The 25,036-nt window shown below is 47.7% G+C and overlaps 8 protein-coding genes across 8 annotated transcripts; 4 read left to right on the forward strand and 4 right to left on the reverse strand.

Moving 5' to 3' along the window:
- Nucleotides 1–189: 189 nt before the first annotated feature.
- Nucleotides 190–2,158, reverse strand: FOIG_03497 (uncharacterized protein; the record flags this gene model as incomplete). The annotated part of the gene is made up of 3 exons (XM_031201386.1): nucleotides 190–605; nucleotides 658–1,953; nucleotides 2,002–2,158. 3 exons carry the CDS (start codon nucleotides 2,156–2,158, stop codon nucleotides 190–192), a joined length of 1,869 nt encoding a protein of 622 aa, XP_031068910.1.
- Nucleotides 2,159–3,374: 1,216 nt separating this feature from the next.
- FOIG_03498 (uncharacterized protein) lies at nucleotides 3,375–4,418 on the reverse strand (the record flags this gene model as incomplete). The annotated part of the gene is made up of 1 exon (XM_031201387.1): nucleotides 3,375–4,418. One exon carries the CDS (start codon nucleotides 4,416–4,418, stop codon nucleotides 3,375–3,377), a length of 1,044 nt encoding a protein of 347 aa, XP_031068911.1.
- A 7,365-nt stretch (nucleotides 4,419–11,783) lies between these two features.
- Nucleotides 11,784–15,697, forward strand: FOIG_03499 (uncharacterized protein). Its single transcript, XM_031201388.1, has 5 exons — nucleotides 11,784–12,182; nucleotides 12,240–14,047; nucleotides 14,094–14,183; nucleotides 14,234–14,528; nucleotides 14,576–15,697. Exons 1-5 carry the CDS (start codon nucleotides 12,143–12,145, stop codon nucleotides 15,289–15,291), a joined length of 2,949 nt encoding a protein of 982 aa, XP_031068912.1. The 5' UTR covers nucleotides 11,784–12,142; the 3' UTR covers nucleotides 15,292–15,697.
- A 122-nt stretch (nucleotides 15,698–15,819) lies between these two features.
- FOIG_03500 (uncharacterized protein) lies at nucleotides 15,820–16,635 on the forward strand (the record flags this gene model as incomplete). The annotated part of the gene is made up of 1 exon (XM_031201389.1): nucleotides 15,820–16,635. The coding sequence occupies one exon, from the start codon at nucleotides 15,820–15,822 to the stop codon at nucleotides 16,633–16,635; it is 816 nt and encodes a 271-aa protein (XP_031068913.1).
- A 676-nt stretch (nucleotides 16,636–17,311) lies between these two features.
- Nucleotides 17,312–19,362, forward strand: FOIG_03501 (uncharacterized protein). Its single transcript, XM_031201390.1, has one exon. The coding sequence runs from the start codon at nucleotides 17,504–17,506 to the stop codon at nucleotides 19,178–19,180; it is 1,677 nt and encodes a 558-aa protein (XP_031068914.1). The 5' UTR covers nucleotides 17,312–17,503; the 3' UTR covers nucleotides 19,181–19,362.
- Nucleotides 19,363–19,808: 446 nt separating this feature from the next.
- Nucleotides 19,809–21,317, reverse strand: FOIG_03502 (uncharacterized protein; the record flags this gene model as incomplete). Its single annotated transcript, XM_031201391.1, has 1 exon — nucleotides 19,809–21,317. One exon carries the CDS (start codon nucleotides 21,315–21,317, stop codon nucleotides 19,809–19,811), a length of 1,509 nt encoding a protein of 502 aa, XP_031068915.1.
- A 412-nt stretch (nucleotides 21,318–21,729) lies between these two features.
- On the forward strand, nucleotides 21,730–22,152 carry FOIG_03503 (uncharacterized protein; the record flags this gene model as incomplete). Its single annotated transcript, XM_031201392.1, has 1 exon — nucleotides 21,730–22,152. One exon carries the CDS (start codon nucleotides 21,730–21,732, stop codon nucleotides 22,150–22,152), a length of 423 nt encoding a protein of 140 aa, XP_031068916.1.
- A 2,094-nt stretch (nucleotides 22,153–24,246) lies between these two features.
- Nucleotides 24,247–24,417, reverse strand: FOIG_03504 (uncharacterized protein; the record flags this gene model as incomplete). The annotated part of the gene is made up of 1 exon (XM_031201393.1): nucleotides 24,247–24,417. One exon carries the CDS (start codon nucleotides 24,415–24,417, stop codon nucleotides 24,247–24,249), a length of 171 nt encoding a protein of 56 aa, XP_031068917.1.
- Between the last annotated feature and the right edge of the window lie 619 nt (nucleotides 24,418–25,036).

A 25,036-nucleotide genomic window follows, 5' to 3' on the forward strand; every position in this document is an offset into this window, starting at 1 on the left:
TCTACTCCATGTCTATCGCATGCAATATCAGATACCTCGACATCGTCCTGATGCTTGCTGTAAAATTGTACATCAACCTCCTTTTTCCATTCCAATCAATTCCATGAAGCAATCCCAAGCAGACCTGTCACTCCGACGCTAATATTCAGCCAAAAATTATCATGTCGTTCCGATTCTCCCAGTCAATACTCATGAGGCAATCTCATGTCCACTCTTCAGCGCCCACTCCTTGGAGCGCCCTTTACCGATCTTTTCTGCTACCAACTCCACAGTATTCTTCACCTCAGTGCGAGATACGTCGTCCCGAAATTGATGGTAGAGAAAGTCGATAATTCCAACCTTGGATAAAGCTTTGTTGCTCAAAATAGCTCTCTTCACGTCATCAAGTAGCTCAGACTTGACGAGCTTTGGTGCATCACCACCAGTGTTGCCGTTGCTGCCTGTCAAAGCTGAAAACGCATTCGCAGGCGTAGGAGGAGGGGGCATCTTGCTGCTACCATCAGATGCCGCTGTGGTTTTCGTAGGCTTGAGTATCTTGTTCTTGACTTCAGGTTCCCAATATTCCGTTGAGAATGGATCAATACCCCAGGTTTGCTGAAGTCCATCTGGAAATAGGTCAATATATGCTCATTCCACTCAGGTCCAATTGAGACTTACCATGCATGAACTCCATCCTGTGGTCGTAGATAACCTGATTCGCCACGGTGCTTCCATTCTCAAAACAGATCCCGGTGCTGTCTGGCTCAATGGTGTTTGCAAAGATTCGTCGAGATAGACCAGCATCTTCCGAATCATCGAGAAACTCATCCATGTCATCTTCGTCGTCCATCTCCTCTTCATCATCGTCAACATCGAGATCCTCTCCTTCTTCTCCCCCCTGCCACTCAGCTTCCGAATCATAGTCGTAGTCAAGAGGCAGTCGTCTTGCTGTTGGCGTTCGAGCCAGCTGGCTCATGTTGAGCTTTCCAAGTACGAATGGCTTGAAAGTTACGGTTCCATAGTAAGGGGGCCGCACGTCTTGTGAAAACGAAATCACCTTCATGGGCACCTTGGAAAGCTTCTGACGGGTGTCTCGCATGATCTTATCAACATGCTCAGGACCCGCGTTTTCCGCCTTTTCTGTCTCTCTGTAGACTTGCTCCATGATGTGCTTAACTGGATGATGGAGCACGCCTCGTTTTCGAGGCTTGCTAGGCAAAGAAAAGAGTCGAGTTGGGTCGAACCGAGAAGGATCCAACTCTCCAGCTCGTTGACCACCGACGCATTCATCTAGGATCTTAGATTTAACCTCGCGTGTTTCGGTGTCCATCTCAGGCCCAATATGGGCAATTCGTGTGTTGTCCTTGATGAAAAAAGGCTTAAATATCTTCTCGTATTCGTTCTTTGGTGGTTTGCTCGCAGGTTTTGCTGGGCTAGTGTCTCCTGACGTGGCATTTTTAGGTTGAGGAATGTCGACAGTCTTCTTAGGAGTGCTCGGAACCTTGAAGAAGGAGCCGAGTGTTCGTTGCTGCCGAGCCTTCTTTTCCTCTTCCTCTTCCTTTCGCTTCTTCTCGTCGTCCTTGCGTTTCTTTTCCTCTTCCTTTTGACGTCGTTTCTCGTCACGTTCTTTAGCTTTAGCTACCTTCTCAGCTTCAATCTTAGCTTTCTCAACTGCTCGGATAGCTGCTTTCTGTTCACGTTCTTCTTTGAGTCGAGCATTCTCCTTCTCCTTTTCTGCCTTCTGCCTGGCATTTTCCTTTTCCTTCTCGGCTTTTTCAGCAGGCGTCAATTTCTTTCTCTTTACCAGAGTGGTAGCAGGTTTCGATGTCGAATTGATAGTCGTCTGTGTGATTTGTGTCTTGGCTGGTGTTTGAGGGGATGAAGACCGACGAGGAGGAGTGCTTGTACCAGGATCACTCAGTTCTGATGAAGTTGGCGATGGGGCTCTTTCCCCAGATGAAGCGGAAGACAATGCTACGGACAATTAATACTTATCACAACTGATGCGCTCCCCGGACTTACCAAATTCTCCATTTGGTCGATCAGAAGCCAAAGACGGCAACTTGATGTCTTCTGCGGTGTCTATTCCATCATTATTTCCCATGAATTCATCGTGACTTCTCTTACGGCCAGTAGCCTCAGATTCTTGAATGTTCGGTGAAAGTTCGTAGAGGGGCATGGTGCTTTATTGCGAGCTGATCAGCTCAATTTCGATTCGCTCAAAGCGAAAGGGTTGTCGTGTGGTGCGAAATATGACGGTGATGATCAGTAACGGTCTTGAGAAAGGTGGTTGTTAGGTATCGTGAGTAGGAAGAAATCATGCGATTAAAGGTCAATTAAAAAGAATTAAAACAAAGGCACAATCATTCCGTTTGATAAAGCTTTGTTTGAAGCCCGAGGTTGTTTGGAAAGATGTGAATAATCTCTTGGGTAGGTGCAAGAGATCCGCAGGTGGCATGAAGCATCCAAGTTGAAAGGGAAGCCTCCTCCCCAAAGGAGACCAAAGTTAATGGAAAGCGCGACCCGACGCGTCGATTTGGCGCCATAATCTTTAAGTGGGCAATTAAGAAACGCGCTGAGAGGTGACAGGGAAGACGCGGCTAAGCCTCGGCTAGGTGAATTTCCAGGGTCTCTGTGGCTGTGCCCCGCGTGGCAGCCGGAACGCCTCAAGCGCCTGCGGCTAACCTGGTAATTCAACGATCGACATGCCCATTTCGACAAATTGCCATCCACACCCAACATGGGGATCCCCAGTGATATCATTAAGGGGGTCCGATCTCGTAACAGCAACCGAGAATATACGGTTGGCGCCGCTAAGGGACCAGAGTGAAACGACCAGACAACCAAGTGGACGGTAACGTCACTGGAGCCCTGACATACATAAGAGTTTACCAGATGTGGACAACACGAGAGGGAGCCGATCTTAATTAGATCCACAGAAAATTCAACTTCACAGGGAGTCAGGGACGGAACTGTCATGGTTGTTTGAAGCCCCTTGTTCTCAGATGAGATCATGGGGTGGTATCATTAAGCATGCTTTTATCTTGAATCCTGGCTATAGTAGAGGGCAGAGGTATCTTCAAACATTATCGGTATGTTAGTCAACGACAGTGGAGTCCCCGCTCCAGATGCACACTTCGTCCATTCAAGAGGTGTAGAGATGATAATAGCGAGAGATTGGAAAAGGAAATTCGTAGGGTGTGGCGTCCCTGAAAACGATAGGTAGTGTAGAAAAGCAAGCGGTAAAACAATGCTGGAACGCCGACCAATGCAAGCCACCTCCTGATACGAAGTGTGCTGTAACGAATGATGGAAAAGAAGCCTCCTCTTGGCTCATGGTGTCATGATATAGTGGTTTATAGCCAGTTGGAGTTTGTGTCGCGTGAAATATCACCTTAATCAGGGTTGGCGATGAAAAGACGGCCAGAGGTAAGGGTAGATGTTCGCTCGTCCACACTTCCACGTCTCCTCAGCTCATCAGCTGACTTGACACTCTTCTCTCGAGTAAGGGCCGAGTGCATGAGAGAGTTGGAGGCCAATCTAGGGGCATTGCTCAACTCTCCCACATTGTCGGCGCGTTCACCACTGCTGCCACTCGCCATGCTGCGAGCCTTGCCGCTGGCAGCGTCATCGACAATGTCTTCAGGTGTAGCCTCTACCAAGCTGCCGGTGCGTTCAGGTGTGTCACCAGGACTCCACCTTCGGCTATGCTGGCTGCCCATGCCTCCTGATGTGCGGTAGGCAAGGTTTCGGCGGCTGCTGGTTGTGCTGCTCCGTCCGCTGCTCCCCGTTCTACGGTGATGAGGGCGGTTTCCGGCATTTTCGTCTTCGCTGCTCTCAGCCTCAACTTCAGTAGCGCTAAGTCGCATTGGCACACCGCCAACACCAACATGGTTCTCGCCAGGAGCGTAGCCGACAACTGGGTTCTTTCCATGATGTCGAATCTTGGGAATCTTGGCGGCGACCTTATTTGTAGTACTGAGGCCGGTGCTTGTTCTTGCTCCGGCTCCACCGGAAGCACTGCGTGATCCACCAACAACCTCGAGAGTTGCTCGCATCTTTGCAGCGCGTTGTTGTGCTAGCAGTCGTGGGTCTTCATACTGAGAGCGATCACACCATACGGTGCCCTTTTGTTTCCGGAGAAGAGCGACATAGCTGGAGGGTTGGCTGCTGGCTCCGCCTGAGCGGCTAGATGTGGAGCGACGAAGCTCGGATTGTGAGGAAGAACGGTAGGCGGCAGGAGGAGGAATGCTCGAGGCGGTGCTGAAAGTATTCACAGAAGGTGAGCGACGGTTCTGTGAGAGATTGGGGCCCGGTTGGGCAAGGTGAGAAGTTTGAAATTGCATGGGAAAGGCGGTTGAGGAAGTGGTTCGTGTTCGAGAATGTCCATAGCCGACTGTCTGGTCGATAGGCCCTCTCATGGCCTGGGGTTCCAACATGACCAACAGGACCAGGCGACGTCGAGGGGAGACGCCAGGTACTTTATGTGTTTGCTGCTCGCGGGTAGCGGCGTCTGTCCGAGAGTAGGGAGAGAGTTTGACCCCGTCGGGCGCGGCTGGGCGGGTTATAGAGGGAGCCGAAAAAAGTGAGACTGAGCTGAGTAGCGCGCCAGAAAGCGGGGCGTTGGAGCCAAAAGGCGAAGGATGGGAGTGAGAGTGTGACGAAAGCAGTGAGTAATAGAGATGCCCCAAGTATCGTGAGTATTGGAGGTGTAGATATGAATGTACCAATATGGGCAGATTTGGTGTTTTGTTGTTTGTATGTGAGAGAAGAAGAGAGAGCAGAAGTGGATGGTGGGCAGAGGCGCCGACTACCTAAAGAAGGATTTCGATTTCCCGTCAGTGAGCACTGGCAGTGGCAGCCAAGCAGTCCAACGTTGCATGGGCCACGGAGGGGAGCCAAGCGGAGGGTACCTTAGGTTAGGTGAGGTCCGGGTGGGCTTAGTGGGTTCCAGCGCTAGTGGGTGGTCGCCTGCAGGTGGATCACCGCTAGCAGGCGGACACTTTCCATGAGGTGAACATGGGCATGAGGTCAAAGGGCGAAGCACGTTCAGCGCGAAGAAATGTGCTGGAAGCGGCTGTCTGTAAGGGAATTGAATGTACCTCTATGATGCCGAACTGGAGATCGTCAATTCTTGGCCGCCGAGACCAGCTGTCTTGGCCTATTGCAAAGGGTCATTGGTCTCCGGGTTGGGGATATTACAGGACGCAGATTGGAGTTCAATTCTGGCCGGAAAGGAATTGATGTTTCGTGATGATTGCTTGTGAGAAAGGGAAGAGAATGTGGAACATGGGGTGTTATCGTGACTGAGGCTGGTGATGCTGCTTCACTCTTGTTACATCCGTCTCGTCACCGACGCTTCCCATTAATGCTGAATAACTTGATTTCTATCCAATGCCTTGGTCTGCAACAGATTTGTTGGCACGTTATTAAAATGCTGGTCCTTAATCGCCCATCATCAACCTCTTACATCGTCTCCTACACTCCCCAGTTTCAACTCCAACTCGAGCAACTCGTGCTAGAACAAGTCAGCCCTGGCGTCCCCCAAACGTGGGCCAGCTGAAGGCACACCACCGAAGAAGAGCCTGGTGCGCTATCCAATCAGACCCTGCAATCGACCGTGATGTCATGTTCTTGCATGCAAGGCCAAGTGGGTAGACACTAGCTAAGGTTGATGTCGACAAGGCCTGGTCTGGCCAGGCTGCTCTAACTATCCTCGTACTCGTCTCGTAGGGCAGCAGCCGCTTGTTGCTGAGGCGCTTTTGTCTCTCATTCTGAATTGAACTGAACCAGACTAGCATTGCATTAATTAGCAGATAAGCGACGGGAAAGAGAATAATCAACAAATGCGATGACTGGGGTTGTCGTATTCTCCATATCGCAACCAACCGTGATTTGAATTAAAGTGATTCACCTTTGCAAGAGAAATAGTCAACTATTCCATTGTTTCTTGGTTAACTCGCCATCGCCTCTGTAGAGTCTCTCAACTCACACACCCCTGCAACAAATCTGTAGCGGCTGACAATGCGTCAAATAGCATGCCACGCCCGCCAGGGAGGCCATTTGCATGAAGGGACGCTGACGAGACCAACAGTCAGGGTGATGTGAGCATCTCGAGACATCTAAGACGATGTCACTTTCATTGTCACCCTCGCAGAACTGAAGTTACTGGACCGACGTGGGAGCCCCTACTGCAGCACACATTGAGCCGCGCCAAGAATTGCCCTTCTTTTGCAATCCCTAGATCCAGATGCAGGTGGGGGTTTGGGGTCACTTTTGTGTACTCGCAGCACAGTCATCAAAGACAAAATCCCGCGAAAACCTAACTTTTTAGTAGATCGTCTTTGTTGAAACTCAGCTGCCATAAGCGGTTGGCTCAAACTCTCGTCTCTCTCACAGCAGCTGCAGCCAATTTGGTCTCAATACTTGAAGGCATCCAAAGAAACCGTTCCAGTAGAGGCTCTCCTTACGCTTGTGCCCCGCGTAAAGGGTACCGCAGGAATTCCATAACGACAAAGAAGCTTCAGAACTGGAACATATGGCCCAACACAAAAAAGGGTAGCACGAGAAAAGCCGATGTGACCCTTGAGGAACAGTCATACCGCCTAGTCAATAGCAGGGACAGCTTGGATTGGTCAAACGCACAAACATCGGCATGGTGATTCATTATCAAGCCCACGTTCATTTGCATTGTTACTCCAGATAAGGGAGGCTAATGGGAAAACATACCATCAAGAAATTACAGGAGCCAGCTTCATTGAGACAAAATCCAGGCACAGCACCATCAGAGTTGATGAAGGTGTAGAGCCTTAGCTATTGGATGGACCCCGAAAGGCATGGGCTTCAACTAAATTCCCATGTGATCCAATCGTCTATTCAAGCGAATGTCTTAACCAGTATGCGGAAAGTTCCTAGACTCGAAAGGGCTTCCCAGAGGGCATTTTGGCCAATCTCAAGACCCATGGGCCTTGAAGTAACTTCCCATCCATAGATCCAGTGCAACCTCGACCTGCGTGCAGGCGGCCGCAGTACAAACATAATACATTTTACAGCCAACCCATCGCTCGGGACCGAGAATTCAGTTTGGCGTTAACTATATGCGGGAAAATTCGATTTGACAACTGGCGTTCAAGGGTGAGGAATATCACAACGAGTGGCTTTTGAGGCTTGTTTGTCAACGGCTGTGAGAAGATGGCGTTCATAACAGTTGATGGCTTCACTGTAATTACCTCCTCCATATTTTACCGACAAATGCAATACCCTTGCATCAGCAGAGAATACCACCTACAGTAGCCTAGGTTTACAAGACCTTACTCAGACCATGCGTGGAGTTCATGTAAGCGCATTGGTGAGCTTCCCTACAGATTGACCCTTGTCGAAGAAAAAGAACCCCTCCGTGGTGTCGGATGAACTGATGTTTTCTGGTAGGAATTTTGGTGTACAACCTCGCTTCTAAGATATGGATCTCATCTCAGTTGTTGACTCTTCTCTTCTATTCGCTTCTCTCAATCAAATCTCGACCAAATCATCTCCCCGCTTTCTCTTTTGCATATAGCGCAGCCCTGTAAAGCTGAGCTTAATCTAAACTCTCTCACCGGGTTTTAGACCTGGTGCAGGGACAAGTCTTATCTTTCAGTTGATTGATTGACCGTCTCTGGCTCTGGCTTTTCACCCCACTCTGCTGCTGTCCTTCAGTTCAGCTCCGTTTGACTCCGGGAACTGGGGAAACTGCAGGCTTACATAGACCGGCCCCGACCCCAAATGCAAGGATGAGCAGCGGGCGGGGCACCCATCGCATCACCGTAATCGTTGTAATGTACTGACTGATGAGTGAGTACCATTGTGGATATCTCTCTGATCTGTCAAAGGCTTCATTTGATAGGAACCGAAGCAAGTAAGCAAGTGACCTTGACGTCTGATTCATCAGATCATCCTGCATCTGCGTCAATCACCAACAAAACCCAAGTTATCGATGCTGCCACCGGTCGATATATCGGGCAACGGATCGGAAAATCATTCCCATGTTTCTGATCCCATTCATCATCCAATTGACCCTGACCAGATTTATACAATGCGCTGTTAATTAATTCATTAGAAAATATCTCCATTTCAAGTCACGTCACGTAAGCGTCAGCTCCATCCTGATCCTTTCCTTTCTAGGCGCCGATTTCTCTCCATTGGAAACGGCTTCACGTTGTCATCGATAAAAAAATGTCCCGAAGCCACAACTTACAATTGAGTTCTGGTTAGTTGGTATCCATCCGTTCTCGCTTCGCAAGCGCGCGAGGTTCTCCACGTTAGACGTGGGGTGCCATTCGGCCATGACCGTGTGGGCTGGCTGCTGGCTGCATGCACCAAAATGAGTTGAGAGAAGAGAACCACCACGAACACAACAGTAGCAGAAAACTTGATATAGTGTCGCCTTGGCCGAATTCTCTTTGGCCCTCTGGGCTTGTGAGGGAAAAGTCTCTAACAAAACTGATCCACAAAAATGCTCCGTACTACCGACTCGCCAAGAATATGGAGACTCGAATCTGCAGATGCAATGCATGTTCCATCTCTTCGAGCCGTGAGTGAGGGTCCTTGTCAAGGCCAAGGCTGTCAATGTGAAGAGCCTTGTTTCTCGTGCCGCCACTACACTTACAGAGATCCTCACGTCTTTTGATAATCTCATCTGGGAATCTGGTGGCGAATCTCATAGAAAAATCCTCAATCTCGGTCCTTTATCGTCTCTCAGGCCTCTACTTGAGCGGATATCTGGTTGCCGAAAGTCTGGAGCGTTCGAAATCTGTCCGCGCCGCTCCAATGAGCCCAGCAAAACTTGAAAACTATCAAGCTAACCTTGCGCCTTGAGCTTAAAGCTTTTAGGGAGCCGCAATGGATGGACGGCTAGGGTTTAGCTGATTGGTCTGATAACTCGACCTTTCTCTCTTACATCACGCGAGATAAAGAGCGTTAACTGCACTACAGCAGTCAAAGCTCTGGTTATGTGCCTGAATATCCGTGATGGCTTCCTTGGTTTCCTGCTGCCAAGGCCCACAGAGTCTTCCAGTATCCTGGCACAACCTGGTCTCCGAAGCTTCCGCCAAGACCAATTCCGCGGATGAAACATCAGGAAGCGATAAAATTCAGGAGACAAAAGAAAATCAGGGCCCATTGACAGCTCGCGATCTCGATCTCGCAGCTATCGTTCCATGATTTTCCGTTTCCAAAACTCACTTTCGGCGGGAGAATTCCTCCATTGCGACTAGGCAATCCCTGTCGCAAATCAATAATCCTTATTTCATGTAAATTGGCGTTCACATTGAAACTTTTATCAACCAGTGGAAGCTTGAGGAAACCTTCACGTTTTCCAGTTTGTGACACGGCGTCATGCAGGAATATCTGCCGGGAGTCTCAGCCCTTTCAGGAATGTGCCGTTCTGGAGGGTGTGTAAGAGAATTACAATCCCCACGTATAGACAAGGTACATTCCAACTTGTCATCGATATAACACTCTGTTTAAGTTGCAAGGCCCCGGAGCTTCGGGCGATGGGATACGCATGCAGTATCGTGAGGATGCGATTTGCAACATAAGCAGGATTAAGGTGGTAATATCGAAACGCCACACAGAATAACAAGTTTGGCTTTCGATGTTAGTTTTGAAAGTTTAATCCTTTCATGATCGTGAGTTGGCAATGCTGACCGATGAACTCGAATGAGCTTAATCGAAGGCACCAGGAACAAGGAACAAGGCACCACAAGGCTGCAGCTTAAACAAGCAACCCAATATCGATAAGCCGTGTGTTGTTCGCTGAGTGGTCATCGAAAGTCCATACAGGCCTCAAGCTTTACAAGTCCAGTCCGCAAGCTACAGTGACGCACTGTCACACAAGTTTGTCCGGGGATGCAGTTCCGCTTAAGCTGAAAAGATGCCCATGCCATAAGCACCTAGCCACATGTCAAGCCTTGGTACGCGCATGGTAGCTTGAGGTAGATCTTCACGGGAACCAAACTCGGCTGAGAGACAAAATTTTCGATTCGCCAAACAAGTGTTTGTAGGTTGATGCGAGGTCTTATCTCAATCACACCGATTGATAGATAGTGTGGGTGAACGATGCGGGGAACACTGTTTCGTTTCTCGCATTGGCAACCGGAACTGGCATTTTCAATCTCCTTATTCGTCAGAGCTTCCACGGTTGTCGTAATGGCATTGCTCTCATGATGCTACAGTTTGTTTACTTTCTACCCAATCGACTCGGATGTTCGGCAGCAATGCTGCGTTACCAGGTAAAACATGTCGATCAAAACAAATGGTTCTGAGTTTCACCATGATGTAGTTTTTTTTCTCGTGATGCATTGGCTGAACCATGCGTTGTTTATATGTCTTGTTTATCTAAACATTCCTCTCTTTGTCATGACAATGGATTCTTGAGCGTTAAGCCGTTGATCCGGCGGCCCAGCCACCTCGAGGAACATGTCTTGGAAGATACAGCACACGTGGTAATAATGAAGTCATCAATGTCACTGAATGAAAGATCTGGATCGGACGGACCTTACTTAGTGGGTTTCTAGATGGGAGACTAGGAAAGTTCAAGCTCCTAGAGTCGATCAAGCGTTGAGCCGGTGCTTGGCGAAGAAGTCCATATAAGTCAAGTCTCTGTTGAGGGAGTAATAAACCCCTCAAATCTCGATACAATGAGGCAAATGTTGATAAAATATCTTACCTTTTTCAGATGGAATGAAGCATCCGGTGATAACCTAGTAGCCACGAGTGGGTATTTCCCAGCGCTCCGAGGTGATGAGGCTCAAGACGACAATTGCAACTCGCCGGTGTGAGCTCCTCAGTTGTTTCGTCCTGATGGGGGACCATAATTTAACCACATATTAACGTTTCTCTCTAATTCGGTCTTGAGAAATTTCGATTTGTTCTTGAAATTTGTGTGTGTCAAGTCTTGCCGATTCGTTGTTGCACACGGGGTGGTTTCTGAGCACTATGAGTCAATAGTAACATAATGTGTTCAAAACTTCAGGAACATCATCTTTTCACCAAAGTTTAGGTCTGATCATTTCCTCTTTTGATGACCTTTCGATTAACACGTCAGCAAAAGCTATGTTTCGGCTGCGTTGTCCCTGATAGATCAAAGGTCGGCAGAGTCGGATACTACACCGCCGGGCGTTTACTGAAGTGTTTTTCTAAACCTTGACAGGGCATAACAATAAGGTTCCTTTTGTAAGCAAGTTATGTTACGCGTAGAATAGAATCGAGGGAAAGACAGAGCATATGTCACAACTTTAATTTTGGAATACACTTGGCATCTTCGGTAACAGTTTGGCAAGTATACGTAGATCCTCGCATCGTTGTGTTAGTCAAGAAGTCAGTTCTATCGCACTGCAATTGCTAAATATGCATCGGAATACAATCAGATAGCTTTATGTAATATGGTAGTCTGCATCACCATTTGATGTGACAAGAAACCACATTAAGTTCAACGTTGAGATAAGTTTGGATGCACACGTTGAACGTCAAACCCAGATATCAACGGTTGCACCGCATAATTCTAAAATCGGATTCAAATCTTATGTGAGATCATCTTTCTTTCTCTTGTGTTCCTAATGATCGTCGTTTATTCAACAACTCGAAATCCAACCGCTGGGGGCGGCAATAATTCATTCGTTGGATTGAGTTGTAAGCCAGCTGTGGCCTCGGAACTCAAGTTTAGGTTAGCAGAATAAGGGTTAATTCGCCACAGTCAAATTCCTTAAGACTTGAAATTCCAAGCATCCTTTCCTTGGGCTATTATCATCATCTTTCACCTCAAAAATCAGAACTCAATTATTTTGTGTAGGGTAATTCGGCACCTAATAACCCATGCTGATGCGGAAGTCATTCCCCGTCTTGGCTACCGGATTCGTTTCGTTTCTCTCTAGTGAGGACCTCGTGCACTGACGTCAAAAGCAATTCATTCGTTCATCTGAACTCAAAGCTCCTGACCCTAGTGGTCGAATCCATTCATGATCACCAGGGAGGGGCACGTTGACGGATTTGACGCGATCCAACAAATTTTCCACGAGCTTAATTAAGCCCAAGCTTTTTTTACCCCTAACTTCTTTAGCGACCTTCATCCAAATTTTAGATGCTGCAGGTTTATAGTCCTCTTATTGTTCGGCTGTGAGCAGCTGTCATGAAGTTCGCCAAGGAGCTCGAGCGAGAAGCTGTGCCTGGTAAATACCCAAGGATTGTCTTGTAGATTGGATAAAAAACTAACTTTAAACGTGTAGAATGGCGCATCAAGTACCTCAACTACAAACAAGGGAAGAAGCACATCAAAGCTGTCGGTAGAGCTCTTGCTCGTGCAAATGGAACACCTCGAGGTCTTGGGCAGCTTCGCACAGGCACATTTGCTTCGCCTGCAACACTGCGACAACCGTTTACAAGAGAGAACACGGCTTTGAATTCTGCGACAATTCCATCGGTAGCAGCCGTTGCGCCCCCGAGGTCGATCCCCACGCCGCGAAGCAGAGCCGCCGAAAACGAGTCCCTCACAGATTCGGGCGACAACCGACACTATGGAAGCTTTGTCAACACACCACCTGAGCCGTCGCCTTTGGCTGGCGAGACCAAACATGCCGAATTTCAATTACCTGCGCCCGCGCTGAAAGTTCATGATCATGAGAGCGACCTCCCCGCTTCGCCTGCTACTGTTGGGCCCACCGAGGTGATGCGACGAAATATTCAGCGAATTGATCCTCGACGAACATCATCAGCCAGTGTCGTATCGACAATTGCATCGCCGGACGTAAACAACTCGACCAAGAAACCATCCGAATCTGGTGCTCAGGATTCACCTTCTCACCTCCGACGACTATTTACCCACCAATCAACAGCAAAAAGCGACCGCAGAGTTGATATCAACATGCAGAACTTCGACCTGGTTAAGGAGAGGGAGCGAGAGTTCTTTGACTTCCTCGATTCAGAGCTTGAAAAGGTTGAGAGTTTCTATAAGATGAAGGAAGAACAGGCTGGTCAGAGGTTGGACATTTTGAGAGTACAGCTCCACGAGATGCGCAACCGTCGAATTCAAGAGATGGCCGATGAGCGAGCCCGGGAGGAGAATCCTCAGAAAAAAGGAACCCATGATAGCGCCAATGGCAAGCTCAATGGGATCATGGATCCTATCAAGTCCAAGATATTCCCTATCGGACCCAACACGAAGGCGTTGCAGAAGATGAACACGACACCCAATATCAACGGTGGTGTCGTGGGTGACGCTGAGAGAGACTACATCCGTCGCCCGACCCAACACGAAGTCTCATATCGCACAGCAAAGCGCAAGCTCAAACTCGCACTCCAAGAGTTTTATCGTGGGCTTGAATTGCTCAAGTCATACGCAATGCTTAACCGCACGGCATTTCGAAAGCTCAACAAGAAATATGACAAGGCTGTCAATGCCCGACCTCCGTATCGTTATCTCAACGAAAAGGTCAACCAGTCATGGTTTGTCAACAGCGATGTACTCGAGGGGCACATTCGTACGGTGGAAGACCTGTATGCTCGCTATTTCGAGCGCGGTAACCACAAGCTAGCCGCTGGCAAGCTCCGCAGTCTGAACAAGAAGCCTGAAGACCAGTCAATCGGCATGTTCCAGAATGGTCTGCTCATTGGCACTGGTGCTGTGTTCGCGATCCAGGGCCTTATTTACGGAGCACAACTGTTGTACGATGACGACGTCGAAGTACGCGTGCGGACGAGCTATCTCATGCAGATCTACGGAGGCTATTTCCTCATGCTCTATCTGTTCTCGCTTTTTTGCATTGACTGTTTAATCTGGAACCAGAACAAAGTCAACTACCCCTTCATCTTTGAATTCGATCAGCGGCATCATCTAGACTGGAGAGAGCTGGCTCAATTTCCAAGTTTCTTCTTCTTGGTACTGGGCCTCTTCATGTGGGTGAACTTTAGTAGATATGGCGACCCAGACATGTACATCTACTATCCAGTTATTCTTATCTTCTTTACTATTGTTATTTTATTCTTTCCTGCCCCTACATTGCTCTATAAAAGCCGGCGCTGGTTTGCATATTCTCATGTAAGTCTTCCCTCACTCATTGTTGAAAGCTGCTGACATGAACCAGTGGCGTTTGCTCTTGGCTGGACTCTACCCAGTCGAGTTCCGTGATTTCTTCCTCGGAGATATTTACTGTTCACTTACATATGCTACCGCAGTAAGTACAAAGAATCTCAACTGAAAACGAGCAATTACTAACAATCCCAGAATATTGAACTATTCTTCTGTTTGTATGCCAACTACTGGCAGAATCCGGTGCAGTGCAACTCTAGCCACTCACGGGCCCTTGGATTCTTGACTGCTCTTCCACCCATTTGGCGATTTTTACAATGCCTTCGTCGATATAAAGATACACGCAATGTCTTTCCTCATCTAGTCAACGGTGGCAAGTATACGGCGACTATAATTGCTGCTGTGATGCTGTCTTTCTACCGTATACATGATTCCAAGATGCATCTTGCTTTATTCATTACCTTTTCAACCATTAATAGTATCTATTGCTGTAAGTTGCTTGCCTCACTATTTGCAAACACTTCTGACAACCACCAGCTTTCTGGGATCTTTTTATGGATTTCTCTCTTCTTCAACCTAATTCGCGGCACTGGTGTCTTCGAGATATCCTTGCCCTGAAGCGACGATGGCTATACTACTTCATCATGGTGGTAGATCCTATCCTTCGATTTGCCTGGATCTTTTATGCCATTTTCACCCACAACACCCAGCACTCCACCATCGTCTCCTTCATGGTCGCCTTCATGGAAGTCACCCGTCGAGGCATGTGGACTCTCTTCCGCGTTGAGAATGAGCACTGCGGAAACGTCTCTCAGTACAAGGCCTCCCGCGATGTGCCCCTCCCCTATAGAATCGAGCCCCTCATCGCTCGTGCCAGTATGGACAGCACCGTCGCCAGCCACCAACCCGACGACATTGTAGGTGTTGCCTCACTCGAAACACCCTCCCGCCACGGCACAGCCGAATCCACCGCCGTCTCAGCCGGTCAAGCAGAAGAAGGCTTGTCTCGACGCAGAACAGGAGGAGTGGCGCCCCCACCACCCCCAAAACGCACATTCTCACGCATGCTTGCCGAAGCGCACAAGCAGGACTTTGAGAAGAAGCGCCGTCCTCTCGAACAGACCAGTGAGGACCCTGCTGCCGAGCTGGGACAATCCGACGATGAAGATGATGCCGACGAGGCTGTTAGCCTACTGGAGATGTCGGAGGCTGAAGATTTAGCACGAGCATCTTCGAGTTCGAGATACCGTTGATTTGGTTCTGGGCTGGTGCTCCATAGATTGGTTGCATACCTACCTGGTAAATTGTTCAGCATAGCTAGTTTAGATACCCCCATACATATGCTACACACATTCACATGCACATATATTGTTTCGATCGAATTGCTTTGGAAATGGACTTTTTATATTGTTTTCGTCTACGAGAAGCAATCAGAGCCTTTGTATTTTACCCCTGAGATCATCCGTCCCATGTTAGATATGTTAGACTTTACGTTAGCAACGTGCCTTCCGAGAGTCAATAGGCAGCGCCTGACCCTGACACTTACCTTAGTTTGTGAACAGTGGAAGGAAGGCGAAACTTTCACGCCTATTCTCCAAGGCAATAGCATCTATTGGAGGGGAAGATCATCGTACAAATAGAGTCTACCATCAAAACGCATCTTATATCTCCCCGTGAGATTCATGTCGTTCATCTCTTTAAGCATTGCTAACAAGATCACAAAACGATTCTGAGAAGACGAAACCTTTTTACAATACGCGTATAATCGAAGAAAAGGCAGAATGGCTCATCAGAGCATCGAGATGGCTCTTATTCCCATCAAGGGCGTCGAGCTAGAAGACTTCCATGGAGACTCCAGCATCACCACGTCTCGCGCACCCGATGCAATTATCACACACTTCTGCCATCTAACATATCTTGAAAGGCACGAACTAAGAGACCTGCTTATTGCCTGGCTCGATGTTTCCCACAACACCACCGACCTTCTCAGCCTTTGCCCAATTACGCAATCTCAACGCGAGTCCTTCTTCTCCAGTATCTTCTCTGACTGGGAATCTTCCAAACCTCTCTACAGCCCAGAATACATACCTTATGTCTTCACAGGCGGAAAGACTGAAGTTGGCGTATGGAGCCAAGATCTCCCAGTCTCGCGCGAGGAACGCAAACGTGCCCTAGAGAATGGTGAGCAGGAACCGATTCGTCAACACACGACAGCCAGGCAGGCTGGTCAAAAAGTGTTTATGATTCCTTCAATGTATAAGGATGGCAAGAAAATCGTGATCGTATTCCTATATATGGACGCTGATGACGAGTTTGGTGATCCAGAGCATGTAACTTTCAAGCCACCTGGCTCGACTCGTGAAGATGCCTACATGCGAAGCATCAAAGATTACGACAAGAGCCAGGCTTCCCGGGTTCATAAATACAATCTCGAGGCCATAATCCACACTGCTCGCAAGCGAATCGTCAAATATGCCAATGACGGCGTTATGGAAGGTCGACTACCCGCATATACAGGCCACAGAGTCCCTACCCGATTTGGTACAGATCCGATCTTGCCCAAAATTGAGAGTGGTGACGCCTGTTGGGAGACGTGATGCGCTTGCATCACAGCTTGCCCTGCGCCAGAAGCAATCATATCCTGAAAAGGGTTGTCGTGGGTTGGTCGATCTATGGCTATTATCCGACTACTTGATTATATGTCAGTCTTGGCCTGGAACATGCTCCTCTTATGTCCACTACTAAAGTTTGATCTGAAGATCCCGGAGCGGAGATTAATCACGACGATGGCGCAACCCCATGAAATCAATGCTACTGGTACGCAATTTCTTCTGCTTGTGTATTTGATTATGATACTGAATGCGACAGATTGTATCGTGCGATGCTTGTAACTCATGTTTTGAGTTCTGCGATGACCAGGGTATTCGATGCTGGCTCACGGTCTATCTGTCATCAAGGGTCAATATGAAAATCGATAGCGATATGATATATATTGCTGTATGCTTTTGTTAACGGTGTCGCATTGGTGCATTGCTTCAGTGTTGTAATCGATTCTGACGGAATGAAGGGAGATGATTAATTGTTTCTGCTATAAAAAATAAATAAATAAACCCAGTGCTGACAGAAGTGCCTGGTCATGAGTTTTCAAGGTTCTTCCAGTGGATATTAATATACTACCTTAACTAGATGCCTTATCTGAAGGTAGGTAATACGGTAAGTTCTTGTATTTCTGTTGTCCTTATCTCAACACATGACCCATGTTCGGCAGGTCACGCAACGCACTGACCAGGTAACCTAGGTAGCTCCGAGATCGTCGTTGTTATATGTAGCTCAACCTCGACAATATCCAACCAAGCATTGATAATCCTTACCTTTCACATTCCACCTTTCACCGATTCCGCCTTTCGACCTTTGACAACAAGTCTCATTTAATTCTCCAGCTTGCACATAGCTTCATCCCTTAAAATGACTCAGGTTACGCCTGCAATGCTGAGCGCCCGCGCTTCGTCACTATCGTTGCGACAACAAGCGCTATCGTCGTCAGCTACGCTCAACAACAATGCGACTGCGCCCCAAAAGACCGAACCGAAGCAAAGTTCCAAGAACTTCATCATTTCAGATATGAAGGGCCGCGATACGAAGGACAACCGTGTATGCGCATCTTGTATTACCAAGCTTGCGCCTGATGAAGTCGGCCAGGTCAACTGGCACCTTGAGGCCGGCCAGGCCTGTAAACTGTGCCAGGTTGAGAAGATGGAGCCTGAGTGTTTTACCAAGCCTTTCTGCGACTTTCTTCGGGAGAACCCTACGATTTTTCACACCGTCGATTACTTTGAGAACAAGCTGAAGGCGCTTGGATATGAGCAACTCTCTCCCCGCGATAACTGGTCGGGCAAGATTCAGCCTGGTGGAAAGTACTGGGTCACTCGGAATGGGAGCTCTCTGATCGCTTTTAAAGTTGGTAAAGCGTATAAGCCTGGAGATGGTGTTGCCATGATCGGTGGTCACATTGACGCTCTCGCCGCGAAGCTCAAGCCCGTTAGCACCAAGCCTGTCAAGGCCGGATACATTCAATTGGGAGCAGCACCATATGCTGGAGCCCTCAATGCAACCTGGTGGGACCGGGATCTCAGCATTGGTGGACGAGTTATCCTCGATGATAAAGAAACCGGGAAGAAGACTGTAAAGCTGGTGAAGCTAGACTGGCCCATCGCCCGAATCCCCACTCTTGCGCCTCATTTCGGAGTTGGTATGATGGGGAACAACAACGCTGAGACTCAAGCCGTTCCTATTATCGGCCTAGAGAGTTCACAGCGTGCGTCTACCGAGGCTCTTGGACCCGCCGGCTCTTTCGTCAACACGCAGCCCCCACGACTGGTTGAACTCATTGCCAAGGAACTCAACATCCAATCTTATAGTTCAATTGTCAACTGGGAACTCGAGCTGTATGACTCTCAGCCCGCTCAGACCGGTGGCCTGGATCGGGAATTCATCTTCGCGGGTCGCATTGATGATAAGTTGTGTTCTTGGGCAGCCCTTACAGCCCTCTTAGCATCTTCAGAAAACAGTGAAGAGGGAGGGATCAAGCTCGTCGCTCTATTTGACGACGAAGAAATCGGTAGCTTGCTGAGGCAGGGTGCCCGTGGAAACTTTCTTCCCTCTGTGGTTGAAAGAACTGTCGAGAGTCTTAGTCCAGATGTATATGGACCAGGACTTCAAGGACAAACATGGTCTGCAAGCTTCCTCGCGTCTGCCGATGTTACACATGCTGGAAATCCCAACTTCCTTGAGAAATATCTCCCTGAGCATGTGCCGGAGCTCAATGTTGGTGTAGCTATCACCTACGACTCCAACGCCCATATGACCACGGATAGTGTCTCCGCTGCTATTATGGAGCGGGCCGGTGAGCTTGGTGGATGCCGAACACAGAGATTCCAAATTCGAAGTGACTCTCGAAGCGGTGGAACCATTGGCCCGGCACTGTCTAGCATGATTGGTGTCCGAGCTGCAGATGTTGGTCTTCCACAACTCAGCATGCACTCCATCCGCGCCACTACTGGTGCACTGGATCCCGGCCTGGGTGTCAAGTTCTTCAAGAGTTTCCTTGACAACTGGGAGAAGATCGACGCTGAGTGGCACTAGGGTGGGAGGTAAAGGCGTTTGATATTTGATTCAGGGGCTTTGTTTTCGATACCTGGCTGGATATTATGGTTGTAGAGATTGGCGATTTTAGATTAGAACTGTACACGAGATAGATGGATCGAGGACAATAAAGAGTTCCAACCGTTTCCCTTTTGAACATACATAACGCAACGAAGAAGTGAGGTGGCGATGATTTGAAACTTGGTGCTCTTAGCGTACCAATTTTCATGGCCCAAGAAAATCCTTGATGTAACCATGCTGATTGAGCAAAGTTAGACGGTACCGAAGCTGCATTAGCTTCGTGGACATGCAGTTATTTCACAATTGGTTGAAGCCAGTGTTCAGCCAATCAGGGTCTATTATTGATTTGGCAACTCCAAGATGACTAGTACATCCATCCATTCAAAAGCCGGTATCGACATCAGGACTCCAAGCACCTGTCACTTCCATTGCCAATTATACCTGGTAGCAACTGAACCTTGACATTCATTAAGCGCGAACACGCCCTATACGAGCAAGCCCTTCAGTAAGGTAAGGGTTGACTTTAAAAGATGTTAGAAACAAGTCAAATACCTAGCACAAGGAAGAATGACTTGCCATTGAGATCTATCGCGAATACACCTCCGTTTCAATTCTTTCGATCCCCGTAGCCCGACTTAGGCCGTAGGGCCTCAAGATCAGCGACAGCACAGTTCTTCAAATGCTGATTTCTAAAGTGTTCAGACGCGAGTACTAGTCGAAGGAGGTTTGTTGGAGGTCGGCACTTAACCCCTAACTCGACATTGGCTCCACTACCTGCAATCGCCCATTTCTGAACTCGTCGTCGAGCAGCCTCAATGATGAGCTGAAGATTGTGTCCACAGACTCTGTTTTTCTCATAAGTGTCGTAATGGGTCATGACATTATGCTTGGCTTGAGTATCGCTGAGACTGACCAGAAGCTTGACTTGCGACCTATGGACACGTTGTCCATTCTTGTCTTTGTAAAGCCAGTTAATGCCCTCTGCGTCAAGATCGAGTGAAAGATAGATCGGAACCGCGTTGCCCTTGCGAGCCTTGGAGCTTCGGCGCCCATTTGCTAGTTGGTTGCTGGAGGCATCGGTAGAGTAGTAGCCGACCTGGATGTGAATGTCTGATTTGCTACGCGCAGGCAGAGGGTGACTTTCGGAAACTGGCATCTCGGAATTCCAGTTTTTGAAGAGAGCACTCCAGAAGAGCTTGTAGGTATCATCGGCTGGGAGATAGACATCCCCCTTCCGCTGGACGTATTCGTACAGCTTGATGAGATCGTGTAGCGACATCTTCTCTTTGATGACGAGCTGGCTGTGTTCGGAAACACATTCATCAGCGCCTCGGGATTCAACGACATCCTGATCTTCAAGGAGGTTCTTGAAACCGACTTCATGACAGATCGGATGTGTTGAGGCTGCTGGAGCAACCTGCTGGGCGGGATTTCCAAGTTGCTCAGGGTGCTGCATGGCCAAGGCATTTCCACCTCCGGCGAGGTTGAGGGGCATACCCTGAGTAGACTGATGCTGAGGTGGTGCGCCGTCTCGTGGGTCTTGAAACGCGGCATAATGGTGCGGATGAGCCTGGAGTTGTGAACTCTGTTGGAAGTTTTGCTGAGAAAGATAGGGGTTCCCGAACTGCTGATTGAAGTGAAACGCCGACTGAGAGGGAAATCGCTGTCCCATCTGAGGATATTGCTGTTGGCCAGCGTGAGAAGGATACTGGAAATCCTGCTGAGAGGGGTATCCATATGTATGCTGAGCGAAGTTCGGGTTGCTAGGCTGCTGGGGAAAGACGTTCGACTGCTGCATGATATTCTGATAGGGACTGTGCTGGTTAAAGGAGAGACCGGCAACTGACTGCATGTTAGCCTGGTCGGCAATGGGATTCTGAACATTTTGCTGTTGGTTGGGAATGTCGGCGACGAGTTCATCGACACGATCAATGAGTTCCAAAGGAGCTGGAGGATGTTGAAGCTCTTCTTGAGACTGATGAGCCTGAGCAACTTGGGTATTCTGATGAGTTGTAGATGCTTGCTGAGCATGGGTAGCTTGACTATTGTGGACTTGGGGTCCTGTAGTCGAAGCTATCGCCTCAGGGCTTTCGCTCGTGATGACGTTGGAAGACATGCTGACGATGCTGTAGTCTGAACGGTTGGAGGAAAGAGCAAAGAAGCACAAATGAAAAACAAAATAAAAAAGAATATAAATGAATTCATGCAGTGAAATGATTACCAAAGCAAGCATCAGTGTCTGTTACATTGCCAGTGCCATGATGTGTTCGAATATCAGAACAGTCAAGTTGACAGTGGCAGTGGCAGTAACTTCTTGATGCCATTCCATCATAGCAGTGGCTCTTAGGATTGTATACCTAGTCACCCGTAATGTTAATTCCTTGATAACTGTTTCTTCGATCCTTCATCTTTTCCTTCATCAACATCAATCTTCGACTCGTTTACAGCAAAAAAGATACAGCAGTTGCTTTACTCCACAACTATCAACACATAATCACCACCCCTTCAAGCTCCCTCAACATCCCAATATGCCCGAATACACCACAGACTATCTACAGTCCTGGGGTGATGAATGGGTTGCCCGTTGGTCAGAGGGCCTCTGGGCTCTGGAAAACATGGCAAGGTGCACCTTGCAATACATCAAGATCTACGCAAACTGGGATGTTTGTGCTGGACTTTCCAAAAGCGCTTCCTATAGGTATAGAACTGAACGTCTTTTTGGTGTTGAATGGACACCACATGAGGCTAATAGTAATATCAACTACGAAGTCTCATGTGGCTTCAGCAAGCTCGCCTGGCGAGAAAGCGAGTGGGCTAGGGATCGTCTGGAGAAATTTGAGGAACTATACTGGTCGAACGAGCTCATTGCAGAGGGCCACTTCATGTGCGGCTGTATCTCCGGCACTCTTTTCAAAATGGTGCTTTGGATCGATTGGGTTGAGCAACGCTGAGACAGAATTGTCGGCCAAGTTGAATGTCTTCTCATGGCCCACTCGGAACGTGAGGCAATCATTGAAGAAGAGCTGAAGAGATCCGCTTGAGGATGACCCCCCATGGGGCTTCTTAACCAGAAGATGCAGTCCGCAGAGCCTTTCTTCATCGACCTGCACCAAGCTTTGGAGATAATTCCTACCTACAATATGGGGATCGTGATGAAGATGCATAAGATGATGCCAGTCTTGTTCACTATCGCTAGTCTCAAGCAAGTTGTAAGCTCCTGACATGTCCAATGCAATCTTACTAATTGATTCTACCTAGATTGCGCCAAAGTCCAGTCAAGTACCTTCGAGATGCGTATCACTCGGTCCCTTCGCTTGCCCTTCGCTTGAGGCCACGGTCAGAAATAGTCTGCCTTGTCCAAACTTCTTACGTTTTGTTCATTTGCCAGTGTGCTACCCCTGATTTGTTGAACGTATTAATAATGTCAGGGCGAAGCTAGGAAACACCGCTTTTACTTATGCCTTGAGAAGAAGTGTCGCTTTTTTTTATTATGGAAGATTACAGCTCGTTGTTGGTAGAGTAATTGTCCTTTGACGTAGAGCAACAGGCTCCTGGCTTTTTACTGGAGGGAATTTGCATTGGTATTTTATAGCTTCTTCGGAATTTCGTAGGATAGGATAGGTCTTGACTTTTCTGTCTAAACAGCCAAAGTAATTGATTGCACTAAAGAATTATGTCTTTTATTCTATGACTAGAGCTGGATTTAAAAGTCCATGTTGTTGTTCATAAGTGACATGCTTCACAATCAAGATGCTCAGCATAACAGAACTTTTGTTCCCTGCTCGCCATATTGCTTAGGCATGTCTATGCTGAGCTTTTAGTAACTGGCTCTCCAAGATGCCTCTGGTCCAGGACATCAACAGCAGAAGAAATTGAGAAAACTTCCCTCCCCAGCTGTCTCATTGAAACTCGGCAACTCTCGCCCTTTTTCCTCCTGGTTTCATATGCTTGTGGTATATCATTGTTCTTCCAAGATATTTAGTTAATCAATACCCTGACCTTGAAAAGACACGCTTTCTCTACTTTCATCTATGATGAATTAAGAACGGTTGTGATATGGTGGACAGGCCATGCGTTGATACATGAAGGGACACTAGATTTTGTTGATGATTGGAGGTTTCATAGTACATCGGCTTTAATTTTACCGACAGCAAGTTCCACTGTCCCCAAAGCAGATAAATGAAGAGATCAGAAAAGCTCACAGGGAGAATCCAGTTTGGTCGAATACTCTACATTTACTTATATCTGCTGCCAAGTCCAAGCATGGCTGGCATTTACCAATGCTCCTTGCCCCTGAATATGCCCATATAGCCTTGAAGTCTGGCAACCCACTGCCGTTTTCATATTTTGAGGGCTCCCATGTTGATCCTGGGCTAGTTTTCTCTATGCATAGCATTATTTATTCATGACTGACACTAATGCCGCCCAACAAGTAAGAATGGAGTTGTGTCGACTCGGAGAACCATGAGAAAATCACCAAATCTTTTCGGAAGCTAACCGTTGGTTTCTAATGCTCAGTTATTCTGAGTTTTACCATTCACACTAAACTATCTCAAAAATAGACGAACTTAGAAAGACAGTCTCGTCTCATAGCTTTTGCGGAATCTATACACGGCCAAGGTTTTCAACACCCAGTAGTACGGAAAGTGAGATAATGAGAGGTTACAATATGACCCCCTTTTAATTTCGCAAAGACAACCCCGTCGACCTCAACAGCACGCGAGAATCCTAGAGAGAGCTGCGGGCTTGGATTGTGGCAACTACTCGATACGTATCACTTTAAGCTCAGAGTTTAATGTCGAGCTTCCTGAGTACACAATCTGACTTGATCTCGAGCCGGCGAACGACAAATATTAATGTTTTTATCGCAAGTCTGATTCCTTTCAGCTAAATCGCAATCTAAGCGTGCCGTAAGGGGACAAAGCTACAAAAATATGAGTCCTTCCAGCAACACACAAAGATCATTTGATCTCTTAAATGTGCTGTAATGAAACACAGGTCTTCCGAGGGGAATACTGAAGTGGTCTACTCCGACTTGCTTTCATCTAGTTTGGTATATCTCCCCATTCTGAGAAGAAGTCAACAATCAACCACTTCTGCTTGGAAAAAGGAGAAACGTACCGCTTACAGAGAGTCTTTTCACGACCATAGAAATGGGTTCGCATGTTCTTGGCTTTAGAAGCAGCCTTTTTAATGCCTCTGCGGGCCTGGCCCATCTTTGTTTTCATTCGTTGCCCGTATTCCTCGATGTACTTTTTAACATTTTGTGAAAACCGTGGCGACCCTGAAGATTGCTCAGATTTGGAAGGACTTGAAGATCTTGAAGACCACGAAGGCCGCGACCATAAAGACCGTATCGATCCACTCATTATGCCAAGAGAGGTATGAGGCAAGGTTTGCGTGTGGTAAATGGTGTCGTGATGAAGAGGTTGTGAGTGTAGTAGATACTGTCACAGCAAGGAGTGAAAGAAAAGAGGGTAACTGAAAAGGGAAAAAGGTTTCCCAAGTCAAAGAGAGAGCAGCTCCTTATATACGTGTCTTCTCTGGGAAATATTGTCAGGTCACTAGATCAGAAAGATAGTCGTGAAATGTTTACAATCCCTGATTCGATTTACTGTCACTTACACCTTAAGTATCTGATGATACCCCCAATGGAAGGCTTCTGTTCATTTCCACTCAATAAACCCAAGATGTGAATCCAAGCTATGATTCGCCCAGCAACCAACCTAATGCCGGCACCGATTGGTAAATGTTGTGCTGTTCAGAAACTGAGTCTTCTTTCCACATGGATTCAGAAGTTAAACCTAATAACAAAGTTCAGCACGTATCTCATGC

The sequence above is a fragment of the Fusarium odoratissimum genome (genome assembly GCF_000260195.1).
Source record: "Fusarium odoratissimum NRRL 54006 unplaced genomic scaffold supercont1.4, whole genome shotgun sequence".
Taxonomy (NCBI): domain Eukaryota; kingdom Fungi; phylum Ascomycota; class Sordariomycetes; order Hypocreales; family Nectriaceae; genus Fusarium; species Fusarium odoratissimum.

What these genes read in the sequence shown, in the direction of transcription:
- FOIG_03499 (XM_031201388.1), top strand. Translation starts at nt 12,143, where the DNA reads ATGAAGTTCGCCAAGGAGCTCGAGCGAGAAGCTGTGCCTG. An exon ending in CACTTACATATGCTACCGCA is followed by an intron (nt 14,184 to 14,233) that starts GTAAGTACAAAG and finishes TAACAATCCCAG; the next exon opens with AATATTGAACTATTCTTCTG. An exon ending in CATTAATAGTATCTATTGCT is followed by an intron (nt 14,529 to 14,575) that starts GTAAGTTGCTTG and finishes GACAACCACCAG; the next exon opens with CTTTCTGGGATCTTTTTATG.
- FOIG_03501 (XM_031201390.1), top strand. Translation starts at nt 17,504, where the DNA reads ATGACTCAGGTTACGCCTGCAATGCTGAGCGCCCGCGCTTCGTCACTA.